General features: G+C 43.5%; 1 protein-coding gene across 11 annotated transcripts in view; it reads right to left on the bottom strand.

Moving 5' to 3' along the window:
- Positions 1-26,093, bottom strand: part of Sec24b (SEC24 homolog B, COPII coat complex component) — a 70,090-nt gene that overhangs the window by 32,600 nt on the left and 11,397 nt on the right. For 2 of the 11 annotated variants that reach the window (XM_039102107.2, XM_039102106.2), the window contains exons 2-5: positions 22,433-23,200; positions 19,002-19,175; positions 15,894-16,019; positions 6,060-6,164 (exon numbers count right to left, since the gene is read on the bottom strand). In XM_039102107.2, coding sequence (XP_038958035.1) covers positions 6,060-6,164; positions 15,894-16,019; positions 19,002-19,175; positions 22,433-23,200 — 1,173 coding nt within the window. The remainder of the gene's footprint in view (positions 1-6,059; positions 6,165-15,893; positions 16,020-19,001; positions 19,176-22,432; positions 23,201-26,093) is intronic. The other 9 variants (XM_008761458.3, XM_006233275.4, XM_063281664.1 and 6 more) reach the window with 6 other exon arrangements.

The raw sequence follows: 26,093 nt of genomic DNA on the forward strand, positions 1-26,093 counted from the left end.
AGGCCTAAGTGTGTTAAAAACCACACAACTGGAGAACCCAGAACCCTCCATCATATTGGGTAAATGAAAGGCAGTGAGCACATCAAAGGATGTTCATCATCACCAGTCACTGGGACAGTGGAAATTCAAACAGGAACACAGGACCACTTTCACATCCACCAAGACAGCTAACCCAAAAAGATCTGTAATAGCAATTTTTGCGTAAGAATAAAGAAAAACCAGAAACTTCATGAAATTGTAAAATAGTATAGCCACTTTAGAAAACATTATGACAATCTCTAAAAATACAGTTACTATGTGATCAAGAAATGCCATAAGATCGATGAAAACAAAACACACGAACCCTTACTACTGACCAACGTTCACAGGAGCACTACTTCTCATGGCCAAAAGACGGAAGCCACCAATGTCCACCAACCCGGGAATACGTGAGGAATAGGTAAGAAAAAAATGACGTACAGAATGGAACGGCTCTTCAACAGCGGAAAGGGATAGAGTGCTGATATCGGGGGGCAACATGGATGAGCCTCACATGCTGTGCTCAGAGAAAGAAGCCAGTCACAGAATAAGTTCAATTCAACAGCAAATCAGCATCTACTCAGGCCGAGCTGCTGAGAAAGGCAGAATGGGAAGTGACTCCTAAAAGATAAGGAGTGTCTCTTTTGAGGTGATCTGAATGTTCTGGAATACTGGTGGGTAATAAAGTAAGAAAACAGTAAGACTTGCTGAGCAGTAATTAAGTAAGTTAATTTTATGGTGTGTGAGTTACACCTCAATAGGATGGCTATAAAATACCATAGTAAGGAAAAAAGCAGAACTCCCGAGTTCAAGGCCAGCCTAGCTTACATAGGGAATTCCAAGTCAGGCAAGACTACATGATGAGTCCCTATCTCAAAACAAACACCAACACAATCTATGGTGTGCTCTATGACCAAGACAAAGGTTTAATTTAAATGCAACTGCTGAGAAACACCAAGTCCTGCTGGGCACTAATCTAAGCACCCAGGAGACAGAATCTGAGACCTGAGGCCAGTAGGTCTATATAACTAATTCCAAGCCAGCCCAATGCTACACAGTGAGTGAGACCTTCTCTCAAAAAAGAAGTAGAGGAGGAAAAAAAAATCATAATTATTGAGTCCGGAGAGCTGGTTCAGTGGCTAAGAGCACTTGCTATTCTTATAGAGGACCTGGGTGATTCCATTCCCAGAATTCATAGGGTGACTTAAAACTGTCCATAACTCCAGTACCAGAGGATCCAGTGCCCTCTTCTGGCTTCCCTGGGCCTCACACATGTAGTACACATACATTTGGGCAAAACACTCAAACATTTAATAACACTGGGACTGGAGAGATGGCTCAGCTGTGAAGAGAACTGCCTGCTCTTCCAGAGGATCCAAGTTCTATTCCCAGCACCACTGGTGGCCACAACCGCTAGTTACAGGGGATTCAACACCCTTTGCTGACCTCTGTGTAGAACAGAATCTTCCACCCAAGCCTAATCCCCTGAGTGAGACTGCCCAAGGCCAACATGGCAGAAAGGGATCACTGTCTCCCACAAGCTGTCCTCTGACCTCCACAATGCTGTGGCATCTGTTCACCCACATAAAAATACTTATAAATGAATGCTTTTCTTAAAAAGTAAATCTTAAAGCAAAAGCAAAATAATTATTCGTGAAAAAAGTAAAGACAAAGATTAAGATATTTATATCAAATTATTAAAGAACCTGCTTCTATTTAATCATGTCTGAGGCTCTTGTGGCAAGTTAAATGTTAAAATTTTAACATCTTAAATAAAATCTGTTCTTCTTGAAGTAGACACAAAGTCCCACCCCCAACCAGGAAGCTATGTGCCACTGGTATCTGCTGAGAAGGGAAAATTGGTTCTCTTCAGTAGACTGTTACTTCACCTCTCAACCACACCGTGAGGACGTATCCCCAGGAGCAGTGTGCTAACACAGCATGGGCTCCCTGACTGTGCTTTTCAGTGTGTGGTTTTTTCTCTTTTTAGTTTATTTGTCCACTCTGATTTCCATTTGATGGAGAGGGAGGGAGAGAGGAAGAGAGGGAGAGAGGGAGAGAGGGAGAGGGAGAGGGAGAGGGACAACTTGAAGCCGAGTGGGGACTGAGATGGGAAGATCTAGGAAGAGATGGGAATAGTAGTAGAAAGACTATCATCAAAATATATGAAAACATTTTAATAAGTTTTAAACTGTCAATCTTAATAATACCATAACCATAGACTTTCAGGTATGACTCTTATAGACAGTCGTTCTAGCTTATTTAGAAATATTTAGTCTGCTCATTTACTTTCAGAAGTTTGAGTCTTATCACAACAGCAAAGTGGTAACATTTGTAATCACAAATGGACCACTAAGAGTCAGAACCAATTAACACAACTGAACTTTGGTAAAAGCTAATGCTTAGTCGATCCACTCTGGTCCATTCTCAGTATCACTGCCGATGGCAATCACAACGGAACCAAACACACATACATACAAACACACATGAAACCAGTATGTGGGCATTCTGAACACACTTAAATCTCAAGAACTCATTTGATCCTAGAGAACCTCACCCTGTAACCCTTCAAACTCCAGCTGATGCCTGCCTCGTGCCCTCATTTCTCCTACACTGCTGTATGACATCCCTTCTTACCTTGTGACACTGAAGACCTACTAACCAAGACCCCTACTTTTCCCGTGTTCATGGCCAGTACACTGCAGTCTTATTTCCTTTTTCCACTTAAGAAATCTTCCCTTTTGACAATAGAAAAGTATTTTTTCTCCAGGTAAGGCACTGCTTAAAATCTTAAATCATTGCTTTTCCAAGTTGTATTATAATTATAAGTGTTGTTTCCCTATTAAGTATTTCTAGAAGCCACTGTATTATTCCTTAGAACAAAAATACAGACTGAAAAATTCTTATCTAAAATACATGAAACCAGAAAGGTTTCAATTTTTAAATTTTTCTTTCATTTTCTCGAATATGTATATATAAAAGATGAGGTGTCTTTAAATGAATCTAAAGCTAATATAGACTAATTTCTATTTCCCATGTATCTTAAACATGGGCCCAACAGTAACTGTAGGTGTGCCTAGTACATCTAGATTAACTATGTATGACCTATCATGAAAAGAAGAATTGTCACCTTAGATTGGTCTGAAAACACCTGTCTTTTGCAGTATTTCACATTTTGGATTAAGGAAGCTGTCTGTTCCTTTTCAATGGGAAAGGTAACTTTAGATATACAACCAGGTTTGATAGATTATCCCCCTATAAACTCGGTAGCTCTAGGTTCCACTGTTACAACCCTACCATGAGACTAAGAGCCTAAGATGAGGCCAGGGGGAGAAGTGCTTATGGATGGAGTTCTTGAGAAGAATTGCCCCCTCAGTCTACACTGGTTAGACAGCTTATGACGCTTTGAAAAAACCAAAGGAGAAAAGAGGAGGAGCTAGAATCTTAGGATGCAAAGGATGGACTAGTAGTAACAGCAGGTTTCACAATAACACCCACTCCGGGACTGGCAGGATTCAGCCAGTGTAGCAGACACACAGGCAATATGCACTTGTGAGACTCAGGAACAGTTCTTCACTGTCTCTGTTCTATCTCCCCATACCCAAACATTGCTATGTTTGCAAGGGATGAAGAAAGTATCAGAGCCCAACTGAAGGCACTACCACCAGCCAAGCCAATGGATTTTCATAAAAGTATGTCCAGCTCATCAATACAGGACCCTGAGAGTTTGAAGAGATTAATGACTACTAAAGCAAGGGGTGACAGTTGAATAATGGGTATTGAGGACTGAGGCAGCTAGCTCAGGTGCTGGAGTACTTGCTGAGCAATGAGGGCCAGAGTTAGGCTCTCAGCACCTACCCACCTAGACTGAAAGGAAGATTCCAGGCTACGTGGAACCCATCTAGCTCCAAGACATCCGAAGCGCTCTCCTGACCTCTGCCTGTGCACAGACCCACGCCTCAGCACATGTGCACATAGGTAAGAATGAACAGACAAAACCAGTACATTTGCAAATCTCAAAAACATCTCTGCAAAGGACTCGTTAGCTTCACCAGGACAAAGCATTGGGTTTACAGTGTCGGCCTGGCAGAACCACCTTACAGAATGTTAGCCATCAATATGCGAACAACATCACCCAGGGCATTGAAATCTAACACTGTTTTAAAATCCTGTCAGAGCTGTGTCCTTCAACCCAAGTGTGGCTGTGAACATCTTTTATTACAGCAGCTGGAAAGTGAAGGCAAGAGAGTTCAAGGCTAGCCGTGGCTACACAGAGTATGAGACCAACATGAGCTACATGATACTCTCAGTCTCAATAAATCAAAAGAGTACCAATAAAGAGGAAAAACTATATGATCTGATACTCATTATCAGGAAACACTATAAAATAATTGGCCTATGTGAATAACGTTTCCAGAAACAAGCCATCTGTGTTAAACAATTCTATAAGACTGTGTGACAGGTTTTACAAAGCTGGAATGCTACAGGCTGAAATCCAAAACCATCTTGAACTAGCTCTCCTCCCACCTCTGTGTGTGACCTAACACCCTAGTGATGGTCAGCTAAACCCTTCCGGAATGTACAGAAACCCAGCCTCTGCCAACCCAACAAGAATGTCAATCAGATCACACCTGAGCCCCACAGCAAACGTTCCCTCCCACTGGGCTGTGCATCCCTCTACCTGGTATTTCCACCAAGAGATTGAAAAGCACCTGACTATGACTTCCTTTATTCTGCTACTATCAAACTTCCTGAAACCATTACCGCATTGGAATACAGTATTTAGGAAAACCAGTGTTCCTAAGTCAGTCACTCACATTCAGCTTTGAATAGATTCTCTTATCCCCTCTGAACCAAGAACTTTGTTTCTATTAGTTTTACATCAACGGAACTACTGAAGACATACCAACTAATTTCAAAGAACTATTATGGACTGTATCCAGGTCCATGAAGACAACTATAAAAAGTGAAATTGGGACAATTACTAAGAACTAACCACGGGCTATAGACACCAGACATCATCACACCAATGTCAGCCTCCTGTAACTGTGACTAGGCAACACGCACGACAGTATACAGGAGTAGAGTTCATGCCTGAGATTTGACTTTCAGACAATGAGGGAAAAATATAGAAAGAATTATAAAGAAGGTGGCTTATTTGGACAAAACACAGGGAATACCTTTTAAACTTTAAAAATCTGAAATCAAATTAAAATAAAAATATTTAAAACATTTCCGAAAAATAACTGATATTTTTATATACTGAGTAAAGACAATTTCTTCCTATCTGGCATCTCTTATTTTTATCCCCTCAAATCAGGTATAAAGACTTGACCATTTTAAACAACACATACAGAACAGCAGGCTTTGGTTAGACAAACTGTAGCAAATCCTTCCATCAATAATATATACAGTAAGGAAGAGAACTTGGTCACATTGTCACTTGACAGAGCAGCCTCACTTCCTCATCTCCTCTCAAGTATTAATATCACTGGAAGACCTGAACTGTTTAATTTTTAATAGTACTCTACCTATCAAAGCACAAAAATATAATGAAGCAGGTTGTCACTACACAACCATATGTACTTCTTTAGTGAATGAGATGAACTACGATTTCACAAGCAGGAAAATACTGATGTGGTATTTCTAAGCACATGCTGACAGGGTCCAAGAGGACCCAGACCCTACAGGACAATCTTACTGCTCTGTCACATTAAAAAAAACATCCTTAGAGCTCAGTTTGATTAGTCTGAAGGACATGCAAAGCTGAAAACATTATCCCTAAGGGGGGCCACAGCATCCAGCCAGGAGCTTCAGTCAGGGCTCACTCCTTTGCACACAGCAGGGCAAGACAGGCATGTCTATAAGAAGAAAACATTCAACCATCATCAAAGACGTGATTAGGTCAAGTGAGCCAAGCTCTACAACCCACACTGAGCTGTTCACATGCTCAATCTTCAGACATTTTCTAAAGGCTGAGACTGTAAAAGAAAGACAGTTTGAACAAGCGAAGATGGAAACTGTGTGAAGCTAAAGCAGACCTGCTTCCTCATCCTCATCCTCCTCTTCCTCATCATCGGAAGCTGATGACAAGGGAGTTGGTGTGGAGCTAGCTTGATTATTAACATAGTCACCATACTGCATGCCTGTAAAGTGGAAAGCACAAACACAAGAGTCAAACCAACAGGAAAGGCAAGGAAATACATCTTGACATTACATTAAAAGTGAGAGAGATCTGACATTCCAAAGGACATCCCAGCATGCATATTAATATCAGCAGATTATTATCAAAACAGGAACCATTAGAAAAATCTATGCAAAGCAGTTTAGTAAAAAAGCATTTCAACTTGAACTAATTGGTTTAATGACTGTAGAACCCACAGTGGTGTTCTCAGAAAAGCTTTCTGCGCTCTGTAAACATTTACCTCCTTCAGCCTTGAGACTACCGTTGTAGTTCACTTCCTTTGAGAACATGCTTTCCTGGAAGATGGCGATCATTTCTAGTGAACTGCGTTTGTATAGCTGTATGCTAACACACTCCTTCTGTATGCTGTATGCTAACACACTCCTTCTGTATGCTAACACACTCCTTCTGTATGCCACCTTGATGGTAGCTCAGTTGACATAACAGAAGAGAATGGCAGTTAACAAACTATTTGGAGCTCAGTTCTCTGCTTACTGGGGATACCATGGCCTTAAGTGTGACAATAACGGAAGTGCTTTTCATTTCCTGAGATGCCCAGAGTCGAGTGTCACCCTATGGCCTACATATGGATGTGAAGTCCAGCAGAAGGTAAACTGTGGAAAGACATGTACACCTGTGTTTCCTTATGAGACTTCCCTTATCATACAGTTACCACCTAGTATTACCTAATCTGGTAAAATCAAAATGTGAAAAGCAACATCCATAACATTTTAAAAGAAAATACAACTAATGTAACTTAAAAATGACAACGCCTTATAAATTGGAGTAAACACTTGCTTAAAAGAAAAATCTCAGTCTACTTTGAAAAAGGAAAATTCTAGAAACAGCTGGGATTTCTAAGAACACCCGTGAGGCTGGAAACACTCTGAAGTGTCACCAATCACAGGCTCTGCCACCTTCTATGTTCTAAAGACTATTTTTTGGGTGGCCTGTTTGGTTCATGTGGATAAAGATAACTCATCTTGAGAGAAAGAAAGCGGCTATGAGTAAACATATTTGAGTTCAGAGGAAAGCCAGACTTAATCTGTTCATAATTAAGATCGATCTTTACACTAATGTGAAGAGTCACAGGAAATGCTAGCTTTGCTGCTTTTGGATTTTGTTTTTCTTTTGTCTTTTCAGTTGGTTTCATTCTATAGTCCAGGCTAGAACTTGTGTCTCAGCTCCCTAAGTGATGAAATTGTATACAGATGTGAACTACCATAGCTAGCTAGCTAAAATGTTTAATATAGATAAAATAAGAGTATTCTTGAATTCATCTAAGAATGTAAAACCCAACATAAAATATATTCACAAATTACATGATAAACTGACACCTTTCAAATTCAGTGGCATGGCCCACTAACCACATACTTAAAACAAAACTTATCTAATAACAGACTAAATTAAATATACAAAGAAGTTACAGTTCAACAGATCCAACATAGTTTTTTCACAGAAGAAATCTTTACATTTAGTGACTTATGTCATACTTCTTTGTTGTGCTACTGTTAGTGCTGCACTTAATAGTACACATGCATGTGTAAAGATGACAGGAAAAGATAGTTTGCTGTAAAAGAAAAGACAATAAACAGGTAAATAAGACAACCCACTCCTCATGACTGGATTAGGACAGTCTGCTACTCAGAGGAGCCACAATACAAAGCAAGTTTTATATATAGAGATGTAAAATAAAATAAACATTTTCCTCTCCTCCAAATTTAGAGAAAAACAAATTTCAATTATTAGAAAAAAACATAAGGTCTAGTTGAGAAAAAGTAAGATAACTAAACAATCCTAAGAATTCATCCGGCAATGATTTAATTCACCAGAACAAACCTTTAAGTATGAGAATATTTACTGTAGACTTTAGAATAAACTGTGGTTGTCCATTTACTATTTTTAACTAAAAGCTACATACCTTTCTCCCATTATGACTTTAATGTGTTCAGAAATTAGCTTACCTTTGCTTGTTCAAGTAAGCTCCATTAAAAGCTTGAAATGTTAATAGATAAGAACATGATATTTCAGAACCACAAAGGAATGATAATAGCTTTGGCATAAGATTTCGCCATTTAAAAATCTAGTTTCAGGTATGTGCAGTTTATTTAGAATACAAAAAGGAAGTAATTCTTGCCACAGTCACCAGCTCTATAACACAGGGATCTCACAATACAGGAAGTACTTAAAGAGGGGTTGCTTCCATTCAAACCCTCTTTAAGTGCTAAAACCCAAAGCATGGGCTAGGTTACCAATGAAGTAAGACCATAACATCGCTTCCTAGAGCTCATCCTGAAAGCCGTCACGGAAGTGTGCAGAAAATACCCACTATACTCTAGATCACTCACTCATGAGCTCTGAGTTTAGTGAAACCAAGAGCCAGGGACACTTGAGAGGATTCGCCATAACGAAGAGCACTGCAGTTTACAGACTCCAGGATTTAAGAGGACACTCCCCCAGCAGCAGCACTAACAGGAGCACTCAGGAAATAGACCAAATAGGCAAGATTTCTCTGGGGGTCCTCTTGCTGAGCTCTCTCAGAGAAATCTCACTATTCTGAAAAAAGCTGGACCCGTGAGGGCGTATTCCTGTGGGCTTCATCCTTCCTATGGAACATTACTATACGGAAGTTGAGAAACAAACCTCATTTTGTTCCCTTTTCCAAACTAAATAAAACCACTTTCCTTGTCAATTTCCATTTCCTAGTGTCTTCTGGAAAACGGGGAAATTAAAATTATGGACCCAGAAGTCAAATTTCAAAGGCTTCTTGCCAAATGAAAACAGATCATCCACCCATCATGCCCCATTTGTTCCTGTGCTCTGGGGGTGCAGCTGGTGTGGGCCCTGTCCACACTGCACGTGCCCTCAGTCTGATCCCAGCAAGGGTAAAGTGACACTGAAATGCACATTCAGATTCAATTACTACTGAAGGTCTTGTAGAGTACACTCTTGGGGACAGCTTAACAAAAGCCATCTTCACCGTCCCCACAGACAGCTATGCTGGCAAGACACTGAACTGCTCTCAAGAGAAAAAGCCCCACTGTGAAGGAACTTTTTTTAATTCAAAAGTTTAGATTTTTGGAGCAACTTTTATCTTTCCTAAGATGATCTTCAAGGCAACAAACATTAGAATACTTTGCAAGGGCTTTCTCAAAAGGCCAGCTTTGTAAGAAACACTCATATTCTGTAGGCACTATCTTTCCACCCAAAGAAGTGCCTTGTTAATAGTTTTGTCCCCACCTTAGAAAGGACACAGTAACCCTGGCCCCAAAAGTATACTCTGAAATACCACATTGAGGTCAAAAACCTCTCTGTAGCCACAAAGAAATATTCTCTTCCCCTAAACAACTAACAAAGGCACTCAGAATGCCTCAGGAACAGGTGACGCTTGTTAGAACTTCTCTGGCATGGTCCTCTTCAGAAGCAAAGAGGGTGAGAGACAGGAGTGGGGACAGTGAATGTGTGTGCACATATCAGCCTGTAAACACTACTCTCAGAACTACCAACCTTCAAAGTGTCCTGTAAGAGCAAAGCAAAACCGGTAAGAAATATGCAACAGAGCAGCAGCGACAGTGTGGGAAAAACTGGGACTCTGCCAAAACTCAGGAGGCAGAAGCCTGGATACCAAGTGTGAGTTCAAGGCCACCTTATCTACATAGTGAGTTCCAGGTCAATAGGGGCTACAGAATCCTGTCTCAAACACACAAGAAAAAAACAACTGTGGCTCTGGGTTCGATTTAGGTTCCGCCATACACTAGCTGTTAGTGCTTAAGTTAGGAACCGCTGTGCTCAGTACTGCTGGGTACTGAAAACCTAACTGGGGCGACGCAGGAATGAAGAAACTACAGACACTGAAGAAATGACAGACACACATACAGAAAAGCTGAGACTGGGTGGGCTTTGCTCTCTCTGGTGGAGAGCACTTACTCTGCGACCCCGGAACTCAGCATGTTTATTATGTACAGCACAAGGAGGAGGGGTTAGTCTTGGGGGACAGTCTCTGTAAGGGAAGAGTCTCGGCTTTAAATATCCAGGAGGAGGAAGCTGTAGGTAGGAGGAGGAAGCTGTAGATAGGAGAAGAAGCTGTAGATAGGAGAAGGAAGCTGCAGCTGGGAGGAGGAAGCTGAAGTTGATGCTTTCTGCACACACTGTCAACATTCGTGCTTGGATCAGGGGAAGGCTTTGGCCCTGAGCCTGACCCGGAAAAGGCTTTGCCATGTCCATGGATCTGAGGCACTGGGGTCCATGACATGGCCGTGCTCATGTCAAACAACACACAATTCACTTAGGCCTTCCTCTGCTCCCCACATCTCCCCCTTTCTTATTTCTTAGATGTTCATGAAGACTCTCCGTGCTTAGTCCAGAGGTGGTTCGCTGAAATGCTCAACACCAGACTGTAAGGATAAGAAGAGGGAAGAACATAACAGCTGCTGTGCCCAACAGAAGTGAAAGGAATGTTTTAACGGGTTCAACAGATTGAAGCTTGAAGCTTGTAAGGACTGTTTTGTGACAATAACAGGAGAAACAATCTTACATGAGCCTCCTCCATTCCTCTGGAGCTGACATAACTGGGCCAAATACACACTATCACTGTGGGTCCAAACAGCCAGGAGTGGGCCTCAGCTCACTCCCCAATCATACCTCTTCCTGCTATGAGGGGTCACTCTCACACGTCAGTAGTCATCTGTGTGACATTAAATTCTGTCTACATCTAAGGACTGTAGCTCACCACCGAGAGCTGAAGAGAGCGCACCGGACTCCAGGTAGTTACAGAAGTACTCTCCCGAACAGAGGACGACATTAGTATAAACAGGGATGGAAGGATGTGACAAGCCACTAAATGAAAAAGCGATGGCCTGGGGCCGTAGGTCCAGTAGGCTTTTTCCCTGACTGGACTTACCTGAATGGATATGATTACCAGACACATCAGAAATATAGCTGCAGGGTTATTTCCCAACCCCAGGCCTCGTGCTCCCTCCTCCGACATTTGCATCAGCCTTTTTATTTGACCCCACGTTGGTGGTGTCGCCCTCCTTGAGGTCTGTGCAGGAGGCCTCCTCCTTGGAGACCGCTCGACTGGCTTCAAGGGCCACACTTTCGGTTTCTCTGTGGGCTCCAGCCTCAGCCTCTTCACACCTGCAACCAGGAACTTCACTGCATCCAAAGCTCTTTAGGTGCCTTGAAGGTACCCAAATTGGCTGTTCCACACCTTCAGGGAAGACACAAGAATACCCTCTTCCCCACATTAGCACGGGGAACAGGCCAAACCACTTTCTTGTCATGATGTGTTTCTACAGCACCTCAGGTTTCATTTCCCTGTCCTCAGGTGACCTGTGCCATTCTGTTAATGCCATCTTTTGCACAATTAAAATTTAGTGTAAATAAAGCCCTGTTTAGAGAACCCTTTTGCTTCTCTAATTGTTGCTTGAGTCATCTGTGGGGTCTTTCTATGTTACCCTGTCCCTGAGGAATGTCCATGTTGTGAGCTATTTTTGTGTTGAACACAAAAGCTTGTTAATGCAGAAAAGCTATAAGCAGGAGCACTGCCCACCGTGAGGTGCTGTGGATGGCCCATCCCAGCAAATCCAGCCAGGCCATGAGCAACAACAGCATGCTGGCAGGCCCCTGTGTGAGCAGGGGATAAACAATGAGAACAGCTATCAACAGAAACATGCACAAACTGTACAAATGAGATGACAGGAAGAAAGAACATCCATCTGCCAGATAGCACTAGGATATAACATTCCAGGGTCGATGTCATCATGTGTGACAGGCTGTCCGTATTGTTTTAGCCTAGCCTGTTCTCAGAAAATGGCGAGTGTCTTTTGTAAAGGGGAGCTTTGATGACACAAAGCATGACTATAATGGATCAAGGCAGACTGCACAGCAAGAGGGGAGGGAGCAGAGCAAGGACCCTGAGACCAAGATGTTAGCCATGCATTACCATCAGCCAATGGTCTGGGAAAAGCTAGAGGTAGCCAAATATAGTCAGCACAGCAAGGATGCTGACTTGGGGGCAAGTTCCAGGAGCGGATGGGAAAGATGGTATGATGCCTTCTGATCTGCTGCCTGACCAATGTCACCACTTCTAAGGCTTGCTTTACTCCTACTCTATGAAGTATAGGTTGTAAATACTGACAAAGGGGAAGGCAAAATAATCTAAAACTATGCAACTGCAAAGAGTTCAACTCACTGAACACACTGCATAGTACCTCAGAACCCAAGGAAGAGTGGTGGACTGGGAGGGGCTGTAACATTACCACAAGTGTCTGTAAACGGGTTTAGCTACAGCAAGGGGTTAAGACTCTATGACCACAGGAAAAATAACCCCATGAGTCAGGTACAGCACACTGCCTTGGATGGTGGAAGACTAGAATCAAGCTGGCCAGGATAATTAGCCAAAGAATGTTGCTAGACACTGGATTGCTGCTAGAGCCAATGCTGTGAATCTCCTGAATGAGACATAACTTACTTCCAGCTCTTTACCTATACTATGTTTGAGTCCCTCTGAGATAAACTTTAACACCAAATCATAGCAAAAGTTCAAAACCCTGGATGAGGAATGCCCTAAATGCAGCTATTTCAAAATGCTCTGAAATTGCCAGAGTGCCCCAGTAGGGATGATGATGGGTGATTTTAGGATTGCTAATGACAGGCTTGGACACAGCCACTCCCATACTAGCCTCAACAGTCCCTGGCATGGAGAAGAGTGATCGGTGTCCCCTTCTAAGTTCTTGGTAGTAAGCTTAAGTGCCTAAGCCAGGTCTGAGCCACTTTACATCTCCCAAAATCATTAAGAGTTTTGGAAAAAACCTTGTGAATTTCTAGGTTTTGAGGGTGTACAGTATGCTTCCCTATAATTCTATGTAGGTATCAGAGTGGAGACACCTTCTGAATCTTTTCTGGAGCAATTTGAAGACACCAAGGTCTACAGGCTGTTTCTGAGGTCAACACAGTTCATAGGCAGTTTGGTAGAATCAGGACGACTGACTAGAAGATCGTCCATTGAGTAGGTGATGTAAACCTTGGCCTCTTTGTCAGGTATGAGCTTGCCAGACTCAACAACAGATTCCTAACACACAGTAGGGCTGTTTTCATACCCTGGGCAAGTGCTATGCAGACAGACCAAGATTAGGTGACAGAGGGATAAAAGCAAACTTTTTGAGATAGCCAGAATATAGCCAAATGGTGGACAGCAACCCTTTAAGTTAAGTATAATTAAGTGAAAATGTTATACAAGAGGTGCTGGGGTCCACCGTCTGCATGACTTTGCTTATGTTCTTAAATCCTATAATAGCCTATATTTACCCAACTTCTTTTTTTAGATAGATAGGGGTGTTCTGGGGATTAATAGACTTGTCTATGTATCTGTCCTGTGTCTGTTTCTGCACCAAAGTAGTAGAGGCAGTTTTCTGCTATGAGTGGCCACTGATCTACCCACGGGTTTCTCTGATGGCCAAGTGATCTGGGAGGCAAATTTCCACTGGGCATGCATTGAAGCATTGACCAGGGCTGCTGGTGAAAGTAGCAGTCATATTATCACAATCCCCATTCCCAGCCCTTAATAATCACTGTGAGGGTTTACAGGAGTAATTGCACCTTGTATTTTACCTAAACCTCATAAAGGATTAAGTTGATGGTGCTGTATCTAATGATAGTATGGTTTGACTATATAAAAGGACTCCCGTTTGGCTCAGATCCTGGGTAGAATGTGAGGCCTAAAAGCACCTTGATGACCTTCGGCACCTTGACAACTAATTATAGCAAACTGTAATGAAGACCCCAAGCCATGAGCATCTTTCTTCATTTAGCTTGGGGAATTGGTTCAGCTATTTTAAACTCAAGTGTAGTGCCAAAAGAAGTTGCAGTAACTGAATCAGAACCTTACCTCCCCCTGCACAATCTCCATCTATCACTCCCAGATGCACCCGCCGTCCCTGTAGGCTCTGGCTGCTTCTGCCTAAAATAAGTCCTACTGTACCTGCTGGCTTAAAAATGTCCCACGTTCAGAGGGTGGGGCATGTTGTGGAACTCAGGTTCAGTGACCCACTGCCTGAGGCTACCTTAGAGCTGATCAATGGTACATTTTGGTGGCTGAGGGTTATTGTCTTTTCCTGTCATTCATGGTCGGCCCTCAGGATGATGGCACTTGTTGTTTGAAGGGGCATCAGCCATTTTCCCAGGCAGACCCACTGCAGGTTGCTAATGAATATCCATTTGTGAATAGCATGTGTTAGCCCCGTAGACTCCTCTCTGACATCTCAGATAAAAACCTAGGAAGCTGTGCAGATCATGGTACATAGTAGGTATAGGGCATGCTTCTTTTTAAAAATGTGAACTCCTTGTGGCAGCAATCACATGCAAAATGTTTTTCTATATGTAAAACAGGCACCTCTTTCCCCTCAGGGCATAGCTTACTTAAGGACTGATGAGAGAGACATCTTAAAGGTAGCTAGGACATATGTCCACATAAAATCTAATCATCCCTTGTACACTTAAGTACTTTTGATAATACCTACATGCCTCCTTATAAGTCTTGTCAACATTTTCAAGGACCAAGTGATATGTAAGTACCTTTCCAGCCTCAGGGTCAGTTATAAGGTGGCATTGCAGCTTGAAAGAACCAGGCACAAAATCTGGGTATAATCTGGCCCTATCCTATCTGTTCTCCACAAGGGTTTTTCACCTTTGTAGGGCAATATTTTCTGTGGCCTTAAGGCAGCTGTGTTAACTTGTTGGCAAGTTTACAAAGGATAGTGTAATGGCTGTTGGTCCTTCGGGAGTCCTGTACCTAGGAACATGCCTACAGCTATAGTGATTCCATGAGTCAGGTTATGCTGTGCTTGGTCCTCACAGAATTCTGTGAGGCACTCTTAAATAGCAGCTAGTCCCCTGGGTGGGGGCAAGATTTTTCCATGTTTAACCAATCAAAAGGGGGCCAACCATCGCCACTGAAGATATGGAATAACTCCTTGGGTACAGAGAGCTACAGGCCCTGAGGCTGTCTAGGCTTGCTCGATCTCCTCTCAGGATTTAAAAGGCAGTCTCACGATAGCACATCATTTGAATTCTGTGGATCAGTTTCACTACAACAGAAGAAAGCAACTGAGTTTTTCTCAAATCTGTCAGCCTAACAAGGTTTGCTGTAAAGGAGTGAGGTTATGTCCATTAAAGCTCACTGCTGGCCAGACCCAAAGTGCAGTCACCTGGGATTAGTCATCCTCAACATCAATACCATAATCACTTTCCTTAGTATTAGGGTTCAGGGAATCAGGCAAATCAGAGCAAGCCTGCCCTGTGAATTCAACTGACCTCACTGCCTTTGCAGATCCAACTCTATATAGCCTGCCCTCCTTGGAACTATGGAATCACATACAGTAAGACTCCAAAAACTACAGCTGAAAATGGGAATATGCTTGGATGCTAAGCATGTCATCCCTTAACTTTTTCCCTGTCTTTTCCCAAGTACAAATGCCTTGCCCTTTTTTTGGGAAACCAAGGGTATGTCTTCTGAACGAGTCTAAGAATTACTGGAGGGGGAATGTTTTCACTCTGCTTCAGAGCTCCCCCAACCTCCTTCAGAGTATTAACATATGCCTGCTCATCTCTAGATCCTGCCTGCCATTACTTTATACCTAGCGCTCACAATTGCACCCCGCCCCTTTACCTTCATTTTTATCTTTCTCTTTACCTTTATTTGCGAACTTCTCTGGGGGGCGTTCCCTCATCCGACCGATGTAAGTTCCCCATAGTCCAGGGTCTCTGTTCACAGGGCGCCACTTGCCACATCCAGCATGGCTAGGTACTGGAAACCTGACTGGGGTGACGCGGGAATGAAGAAACTACAGACACTGAAGAAATGACAGACACACATACAGAAAAGCTGAGACCGGGTGGGCTTTGCTCTCTCTGGTGGAGAGCACTTACTCTGCGACCCGGAACTCAGCATGTTTTCTAGGTGCAGCAAAAAGGAGGAGTTAGCTAGTCTTGGTGGGAGGTACCTATATGGGAGCAGTCTCAGGCTGTGAACATCTAGGAGAGCAAGCTGTGATTGGAAGGAGAACGCTACTATCTATGCTGTCTGCACACAGTGTGAACATTAATGCTCAGCCCAGCGGAAGGCTTTGCCACTTCCCTGAGTCTGACCTGGGGAAGGCTTTGCCACTTCCATGAGCCTATATGGCATTAGGGTCTTGGCATGGACATGCTCATGTTAAATAATGCACATTCACTCAGGACTGTGTCTGTTCCTGACAACTAACTTACCCATTTTCCACTTAACTAATCTGTAAGACATAATAGTTACCACCTCAAATGTTGGTGTAAGGATTAAGTCTAATGCCTAGACATGTGGTACCTGACATGAACAAAATATTGTACATGTTAGTTACTGCTGTACTTTGAAAACATGCTGTGTATAATTAATTTGAAATTATCAGTCTGTGTCCGTGTGCCTCCCCCCAAAGTATTTTTCAGAGGGTCTCCTGTAATCCAGGTTAGCTTCAAACCTTAAGTGCAGCTGAGGCTGGCTTAGTTTTCTGTCACCAATCCCTGGTTCCTTCCAATTATCTATGAAGTTCACACTCTCTTCCTCTGGGGCACGGGATTCAATGAATGACCCTTCATACCTGGTTCTGTAAACTAACTCTTAAAAAAATAAAAATAAAAAAGGGGATGTTTTCTACAACTACCAGGTAATTTTCCAGATTTACTAGATAAAATTCTACGTGGAGGCTGGGAAGACGGCTCAGAGTTTGAAAGGCACTTGTGCAAGCATGGGACCCAGAGTCTACATCCTCGAGCCCACGTATAAGCCAGGCAGGTGGAACAGCTGCCTGTATTGCCAGCATTCAGAGAGACAGACAGGGATACCTGGGGTGAGCTAGTTAGCTAGACTACAAGGAATTGTCAAGCTTCATGTTCAGCTAGAAACCCTACCTCAAAGTGGAGAGCTACTGAGAGACACCCAATGTTAAATAAACTAACTTCTATCAGGTTTACACACTCACGTGCACACATGTACACCCACACTCAAGGAAACATGAATGCATACTGCACACCACACTCAAATACAAAAATAAAATCTGCAAGTGCCACATCTAACTTCTATAAGAAAATCTCAAAGTCCCTGCACACTCAAGTTCCCTATATATGTTGAATTCTCTCTAGATTACATATGATACCTACTAAGTTTATCCTATGTAAATACTTGTTCTGCTGTACCACTTAGGGAACAATGACAATGTCTGTGTATGCTCGGTAAAGATGCTTCCTGGGAATTCTCAATCCCTAGTTTATTAGGTCTTCAGACACAGAACTTAGGATCCAGATAGCAGTAGTGGTCACGTGACCCCAACACACTATATAAAGATGGAACTCTGCACAGCTTCCAAGAGCTCAATTTTATGCAGACTACAACTTGTACAACCAGTTTCCTTGACTCACATAAACAATGAGTTTCTATATCCCAGGCAAAAACAATTTGCTACTTAGAAAACAAATGAGTTAAGGGTTACAGATGGACACATCTCCAACATTACATTTTCGGTTATTTATGCAAACAGCTGATCTTAGGTAAAACAAAAGGCTGTCAACAGCCACCAACAATAAAAGTTATATTTTATAGAAAGAATATATAACAGGGTTTGAATTAGAAACCTTTTGCATTACCACTTATTAACCTGTAATCTCAGCCAAGGTACTTCAACTCTATGAATCTTAGTTCTTTAATCTGTCAAACAGAGATCTGTGCCACATGATTAATAAGGGAATTAATGAAACAAAAATATAGTTACTATGACCATAATAAGCATTAAATAAAGGATGGGAGTTTCTTCTGTTTAAAATGTGCTAGGAGGCAATACTATGCTTGCTTAGGGGAAGAGTACAATGTAAAGTAATAACTGAAGACACCACCAGGAGAAAACACAGAAAGATACAAGTGTGTGTGTGTGCGTGTGTGCGTGTGTGCGTGTGTGCATGCATGCATGTGCACGCCCACTTAAGTTCATGACTCCTTTCAAATCAAGTAAGAAAATTTACAACATAATCTGACCAGTTGACAGAAAGGGCTCTGTTGGCCACATAAACACTCAACAGACAGAGGCAGTGAAAGCAGTCTAAGGATTTGCAGTGCCTTTCCTGAGATTTAGAACATAATAGAAGAGTTTTCACAGTCAAGGCTAGAGGTTGTCACACACAGTAAGTAAGGTCCTTAAAATAGTTCCCGTGAGTTGGAAATACAAAGTCTGATCAAATGAACGCAGATTAACCAGAAACATCAAGATTTTGGAATTTTTGCCATATAGAAAGTAACCAAGAAAACTTCTGAAAGAAATGATAGTGGAGAGACAGGATCAAACCAGTCTATGTCAGATCTGTCACTTACTTATTCAAGAATATTAAATTAAGCACACGGTCTGTCAATGATGCATGTAGAGGCTACAATTCCATGACACCTCTCATTCCCACCCCTCCCCACCCCCATCATGGATGATAAACAAATGACAAGCACAGAAATCTTCAAACAAAACACAAAGTTTCACCAAATAAGATGATGATGGTTGATTTAGCCTAAAAAAAAGTCTATAATGGTTTAAGGAAATTTAACATACCAGATAATATCCAATTGATAGTAAAAATTATAAATTAACATGCAAGACTAAGCTGTCATATTTAAGTTTGAATTATGAATACTTGTTTCATGTTTTCAGTTAGTTATGGCTATACAATGGCATTTTTAAATCGGCTCCTGAGACATGAGTGTGCATCTGCAGAAAGCAAGCAGCTCCTCACATACCTTTTGTCTGCATCTGCTCTGGGGGGGGTGGAGCAGACGGCACAGGCCCAACTGGGTGACTTGGGGCAGGTGGCATTCTTGTTGATGAGGGTCCTGGCAAAACTGTGGCTACTACGGAGCTGGGCTTAGGTGGTTGGACATTTTCTGTAATAGGACAAGACAGAGAATCTGCAACTGAAGACAAGAAATCATTTCACCCACAGCAACAAACGTGAGCCCATTAAAACAAGTGTACTAACAAAATGCAATGGATCTGACGTCCACAGAAGCTCCGGTGCCACCAACCGATTGGGTATCGAGATGTCAGCAGACAGAATCCTATCGGAGACTACTGCCTTACTGTTACATGTGTAGCAATCTCTTAACCACCCTACATAGGAAAGTCATTTTTGCTTCTCGGCCTTTTGGCTAAGACCAAGTGTAGGAAACTGTCATTATACATCTACTACTTTACTGTATGTTATCCATTTCAGGATTGAAGAAAGACAGTCATTTATTTTAATCAAAATTATGTTTGATAAATAGTTCATTCTGGGGGTTGGGGATTTAGCTCAGTGGTAGAGTGCTTGCCTAGGAAGCGCAAGGCCCGGGAAAAAAAAAAAAAAAAAAAAAAAAGAACCAAAATAAAAAAAAATAGTTCATTCTGACAAAGCTATTTTATTTCTTATGTGCATCTTTGTATGTGTGTACTGAGTGTAGGTGTACACACAGGAGCACACATGACAACCTCAGGTGTTTCTCAGGTGCTATCCACTTGGGATTTTACAGACAGCCTCCCACTGTCAATAGAGCTGGCCCTGATGGGTGTGAGCGAGAGATGCCTTCCCCAACACCTAACAACAGATGGGAGAGCTGGCCTCACTACTCCTTGCAGCTCTCAGGAGTGCTGGCCCTGTGCCTCACCCTGGCATCGAAGGACAGCTGGTCCTTATAGTGAAGGAGTTGGTGTGCTAGACCTGCTCTCTGCCAGCTGCAGCACTGGGAGAGCGGGTGAGCTAGCTGAGGCTGAGCTGGGGAGCTTGCCCTAGTGGTATGGGGATAGAACACCTAGTGGGCTGACAACTCAGTTGCCTGTCAGGCCCAGATCCAAGGCTTTAGCTTTAGCTAGCTACTCAACATCTACCCCATCCATGAACTGCTGGGAGTGCATGAAGAAGCCAGTCCTGCAGATTTGAAGCTTCAGGATCTCCATGACACCAGGCATAACAAGGATATCCAGGAGGAGTCCCAGTGTAGATCCAGTACTGACAGTGTAGCAGCAGCCAGGCCTTGAAGCAGAGCAGTGACTCCCTGCAGCGTACATTTGCATGTCTGGACGGGTGGGCAAAGGCCGATGAGTATATATAAGGTAGATATAAGGTACATACACCGTGGGACACATGTATGATATAAGGTATATACACTGTGGGACACACTGTGACAGGACAGCCTCCGTGGTGAAATGTTTTTGTTTTGTTCTGTTGAGTTTTTCTGTTTTTTATTTTTTTTTGTTGTCAGGGAGGCTGGATGTAAGGGTGGAGGGAGGATATGAAGGGACAGGGAGATGAGTGGGACTGGGGTATATGATGTGTACTCATAAAGAATCAATAAAAAGTTAACAAAGGAAAAAGAGTTTGCCAAACAAACCTCAGTGATCTACCCATCTCCATCACCCCGGGAATGGTAAGTGTGTCATCAAGCTGGGACTTCAGGGTTTTGTTTTATATTTTAACCTGGGTTCTGGGAATCAAACTGGGACCTCAAACACTTCGCTGGCTGAGCTGCCTCCCTAGACTGGTACCTTGGTAAATTTAAACAAAGGAAAAGGCTTCTGTTCTCATCTGTTGATCATAATTTCTACTAGAGCATTTGACAAGACTAGAGTTTCACCTTCAGAGAGTTTTTAAATGGGGTAAACTAATGAAAAGTTTAGTCTAAGTTAACCAACCACAGCATGGCAAACACACTGGACTCCTTACTAAAATCACCTAAAATCCTAGGCCGCCAGTGTATGCAGTGCCCCAGCATGTGTCTCTACAAAGACCAAGAGGGGCCACTGAAGGTCTTTCCTCCAAGTAAATTAACAATTATCTATCACAGTATTTGCTTAATTCAAGTGTACAGTTGAGTGCTAATATAAAATTCTAATTAAAATGTGAAATACTCCACTGTCCAGGCAAGGATGCCTAGCTCTCTGTACGGCCCTTGACACTGATTGCAGGGACAGTTACACTCTGAACGCAATGCCCAGAGCGCTACCACAGCTTCAGCAACCATTCTGGGCGGACATTTTCTTTTCCTTTGTTTTTTGTTCCTGTGAAGCCAGGGCTTCTCTGTGTGCCCTGGCTGTCCTGAACTTGCTCTACAGACCAGGCTGGCCTCACACGCAAGAGGTCTGCCTGCCTCTGCCTCCCCAGAGCTAGGACTAAAGGTGTGCACCGCCACTGCCCAGTGCTGCAACGACATTTTCTTTTTTTTTTTTTGGTTCTTTTTTTCGGAGCTGGGGACCGAACCCAGGGCCTTGCGCTTCCTAGGCAAGCGCTCTACCACTGAGCTAAATCCCCAACCCCTGCACAGACATTTTCATTCACCTCAAGAGCACACCATTCGATTCAAGTTCACAACTTCAGACTAAGGGAAGAATATTCTATGGAAACAGAACACTTAAAATATACATCTTGGGTGGGGCATGTGGTGCACGCCTTTGATCACAGTGCTCTGAAGACAGAGGCAGATGGATGGATCTCTGAGTTTGGACCAGCCTAGAATATATAGAGGCCAGTCAGAGATACACAGTGACATCTCCTGGCTTGGTGGACGCACACACGGACACACGCACGCACGCACGCACGCACGCACGCACGCACGCACGCACCCACGCACACACGCACGCACTCTCTCTCATATTTATCATATGTACTATGTATACCTTATGTAAGTAAACATACAAATGTTTTTAACTACTTTAACTACTGAGGAGTCACGTGGCCTTCCTTCCCTTCTTCATCCTTCATCTTATGCATCCATTTAAGGATAAGAAAGCAAACTCTATCTGTAGGAAGCATAGTTTAAGAAAGGTGGGATAATGATTCTGACCATCTTTTCTATAATAGCGGGGCTAGTAATGGCCAGCAAGACACATTATCAAAAGACACTCTTCACTGTGTCCAAGCCACGTTAGGGACAAATGCTGCAGAGACATAAAGACATCAATAAACACTGTCGGAGACCACAGTCAAGGCACGGAAGCAGGCTCTTCAACCAGGCCATCGAGGAGCTGAGTGAGGGCACACAGCAGGGTTTGGGGAGACTCAGTAAAACACCGCAGAGACCTAAGCAGATACAGTGCAATAGCGAGCAAATCTCCAGTGTTCCTCTCAGGAAATACCACGTTAACAAGACTTTAAAGTTCGGACTGTCAGTCGTGTTCTGGTGAACTTCAATTAACTTACCGTTAATTGCTGGGTGGCTGTTCGGTATAGCCAAGGATCCCATTTGGTTTCGGATGAGACTGTCTTGGGCTGGTGGAAGGCCTGGACCTGACCATGGTAGAGAACTGTATCCTGAATGACTCTGCTGCTGCTGCTGCTGCTGCTGCTGCTGCTGCTGCTGGTGCTGGGAAGGTGGAGGCGGAGGTCTCGATGGGTAGGCAACAGCTGTGCTTGGGCCAGAGTATGACTCTTTAAGTGGCCTGGCAGGCGGAGGAGCACTCTGTGAGGTAAACATCTGCCCATACGGCTCACTGGCAGGCAGCGAGGGGTATGAAACGTTAGGATACACGACATTAGACACAGTGGAGATGGGATAATGACTACAAGTGGAGGGGTATCCCTGAGAAGCAACAGAAGCGGTGGCGGAGTATGTGGCAGGACTACTGTAGCGGTTCCCAAGAGAGGAATAGGGCTGGGAGGCACTCGGGTACGAATGGGACGCCGATGCTGGAGCTCCTTGGAAAGGTCCTGGCATGGATGCCCCCATGTGAGGGGCAGAAGGACCTCTGCCATACATGAGCTGTGCTCCTGGTTGGTTTGCTGAGCTGGGAGTCCCCACATTCTGTGTTGGTGCTGTATATGGACGAGAGTAGTAATTCTCACACTGGTTATCCAACGGCAAGGAGGTCATTTTCCCAGGTCCTTGAGAGTAGTGTCCTGAGGGGGCCATATAGTTTTGATGAGGCAGCCCATACCCAGATGGAACTTGCATTTGACTCTGTGCTGGACCTGAAGAAAAAAAAAAAATCACAGTGTTGCACAAAGAGATGATGCATAAGTAGCTCCCATCTAAATGTTGGCCCAATTAATCTTTTTCTCTGTAGCCTCACCATATTGTCAAAGATACACATTGTCATAGACCTATCATGTAGCTAGACTCCAAAATGACCCCCTATGAGGCCCCGCCTCCTGCTTCTCAAAGCCTTGAGTAGTCCTCCCTCACCTTGGGTCAGGACTCCTCTCCATGAGCAATAGCAAAGGCGCTGACATACCACTCCCCACATTAGCCCGGTCTTAACTCTAGTGCTCCCTCTTTCTGATAACCCCGTCTTCAATGACCTTGCAACACAGACAAGGAAGGAAGCCACGTGGTAAGGAACGGACAACCAAAGAGAAACCCCTGCCAGTGAACACGTGAATTCTAGCAACCTTCAAATTCAATGGAGTCTTGAGATAGTGACAGCCCAGCTGACAGCTTGACTATAAGCTATGAAACCCTACAGCTGACTGGCTCCCAAGTCAGTTCTTAACCAACTGTGACACAGGTTAAAAATATGGCTTAGTAGTTAAGAGCACTGGCTACTCTTCCCAGAGAACCTGGGTCTGATTCCCAGCACCCACATGGCAGTTCACAGCTGTCTGTAACTCTAGCCCCAGGGGACAGGATGCCTATAACCCCATACTGAAGGCCATGGACTGATGCTTTGAATTCCAGGCCAACCAAGGATACATTACAAGACTCTGACTTAAAAGAAAGGGGGGAGGAGCAAGGAGGATAGGAGGAAGGACGATTGTCAGAAGATGGGTCAGCCAGAACTAAAGATGTATGAAAAAGTCATATAGAAACCCACTACTTTGTAAGGCAATTTTTAAAATGCAAGAAGGAATTTAATTGGACACTGCTGCTTCCAGAAAACATGATTTATTAAACAAAACTTTGGTGCCAGGCATGAGATATTTCCCTACATGTTACTCATCAAGGAGTCCCCCAAAACAACACAGGCTATTCTCAATGCCCCTGGTTGTCTACTACTACTCAGTGGTAAGGCACTAATGAAGACTCACCACACTTTGGTTGCAGGACATAGAAACGTCAAACTGGAATTAACCAGCAAACGTTCAGCTGGCTAGCTTTCACACAGCCAGAAGGCACTACTCTGACTGCTGGAGGAAAAGACATCAGTGGTCTTACCCAGTTCGAGAGACTGCATGCTACAGTGCAGGCCTTCTAGGCAAGATGTATCCATGGAAAACACTGGCATGAGGCTTTGGGAGATAACCAAACACTTTCTGGTTTGATTTGATCGTGCTCTGTCTGAGGGAACTGTAACCCTGGTCAGGAGCCCAACGTTGGGCAGATTATTGGCCTTAGGAGAAAACCCATTTTATGAGTGTGGTTTTTGTTTTGTTTTGTTTCCTTTTTTTGAGACAATGCCCACTATGTAGCCATGGCTGGTCTAATTAGACCAGGCTGACCTAGAACTCAGCTCCACCTGCCTCTGAGATTATGGGTACCATTAACCAAGCTTGTTTGTTTCAAGGCAGGGTCTCACTACGCAGTCTTAGCTGGCCTGGTAGGGAACGGATGGAGACGGGTAGGTCTAGTTTGGGATGCGCTGACTCGCCTCTGGGACTAGGATCTGCTACCACACCTGGGCCACCACTCTTGTTTTGCTAGATGGCCATGTTGTCAGTGTCTACATATGGCTGTTTCTACTCAGACCACAGCGACTCTCAACCTTGCTCTAAGATATTTCTTCTAGCCATGGCAGCATTAACACAGACTCGTATCTAGTCAAAGTACTAAGAATGAGTGACTGTTGAATAATCAACCCTAAACAGCATATCTACCTTACCCAACCCTTCCCACGTTCAGAGAACATCTTGGAAGAGTAAGGGCAGAATTACAAGAGCGGGCTGGAGAGATGGCTCAGAGGTTAGGAGCGCTGCTGTCTTCAGAAGGCCCGAGGTCCAGCTGTTCTTCATGAGGACCCAGGCTCAATTCCCAGCACCCACAGGGTACCCCACTAAACTAAAGACCCCCCCTTGTGGCCCTAGTGAGCACCAGGCATGAAAGTGCTGCACAGACATGGATGCAGGAAAGCAGCCATGCACACCCAGGTAGCATTCACAGGAATCACTGAATGATGACAGTGGCTATGAAGGGACATGGGATACAGGAGGAGAGAAAGGACAGTGGGATGGCTATGAACATATATACATGCATTTATGAAAGGGTCAAGGAATACTTTTTTTTTTTTTAAGTTGAAGAACATCAGGAGGAACCCACACCTTCTGGTATTAGCTTCTTCTTTGCCCTAACTGTGCAAGCTGGAGTCCAGGGTCTGCTCAGGTGGTGGGGCACAGGCCGAGGCTGCACAGAGCCTGGCTTCAGTCCCCAGCACTGTGGTGGAGCAGTGTTAGCAATCTATATAAAGAATGTAACGTGTAGAGTGAACGTCCTTCTTACTCTGATAATGTATATTCTACTACCTGGGCACATCTGGAAGCAGTGGTTTTTCTGTGTATTTGGATGAATAAACACTAGCATGGCTGTACAACTATGTTTTATTTCAATGTACCCTACACACTATTCTGTTATCATGTGTAAATCCCCATTTAAAAAAAATAGAGAGTAAGGCTGGAGAGATGGCTCCGTGGTTAAGAGCACTGACTGCTCTTCCAGAGGTCCTGAGTTCAATTCCCAACAACCTCATGGTGGCTCCCAGCCATCTGTAATGACATCTGATGCCTCTTCTGGTGTGTCTGAGGACAGCAACAGTGTTCTCACATACATAAATGTTTCATTGCAGGTGATGTTTACTAAGTCCTCATCAACAAGCATCATTTCAGAGGATGAACTTCTTTCTATGAACAATTAAGAGATGGCTTTCCTACAAAT

The sequence above is a fragment of the Rattus norvegicus genome, chromosome 2 (genome assembly GCF_036323735.1).
Source record: "Rattus norvegicus strain BN/NHsdMcwi chromosome 2, GRCr8, whole genome shotgun sequence".
In the NCBI taxonomy this organism is placed as follows: Eukaryota; Metazoa; Chordata; class Mammalia; order Rodentia; family Muridae; genus Rattus; species Rattus norvegicus.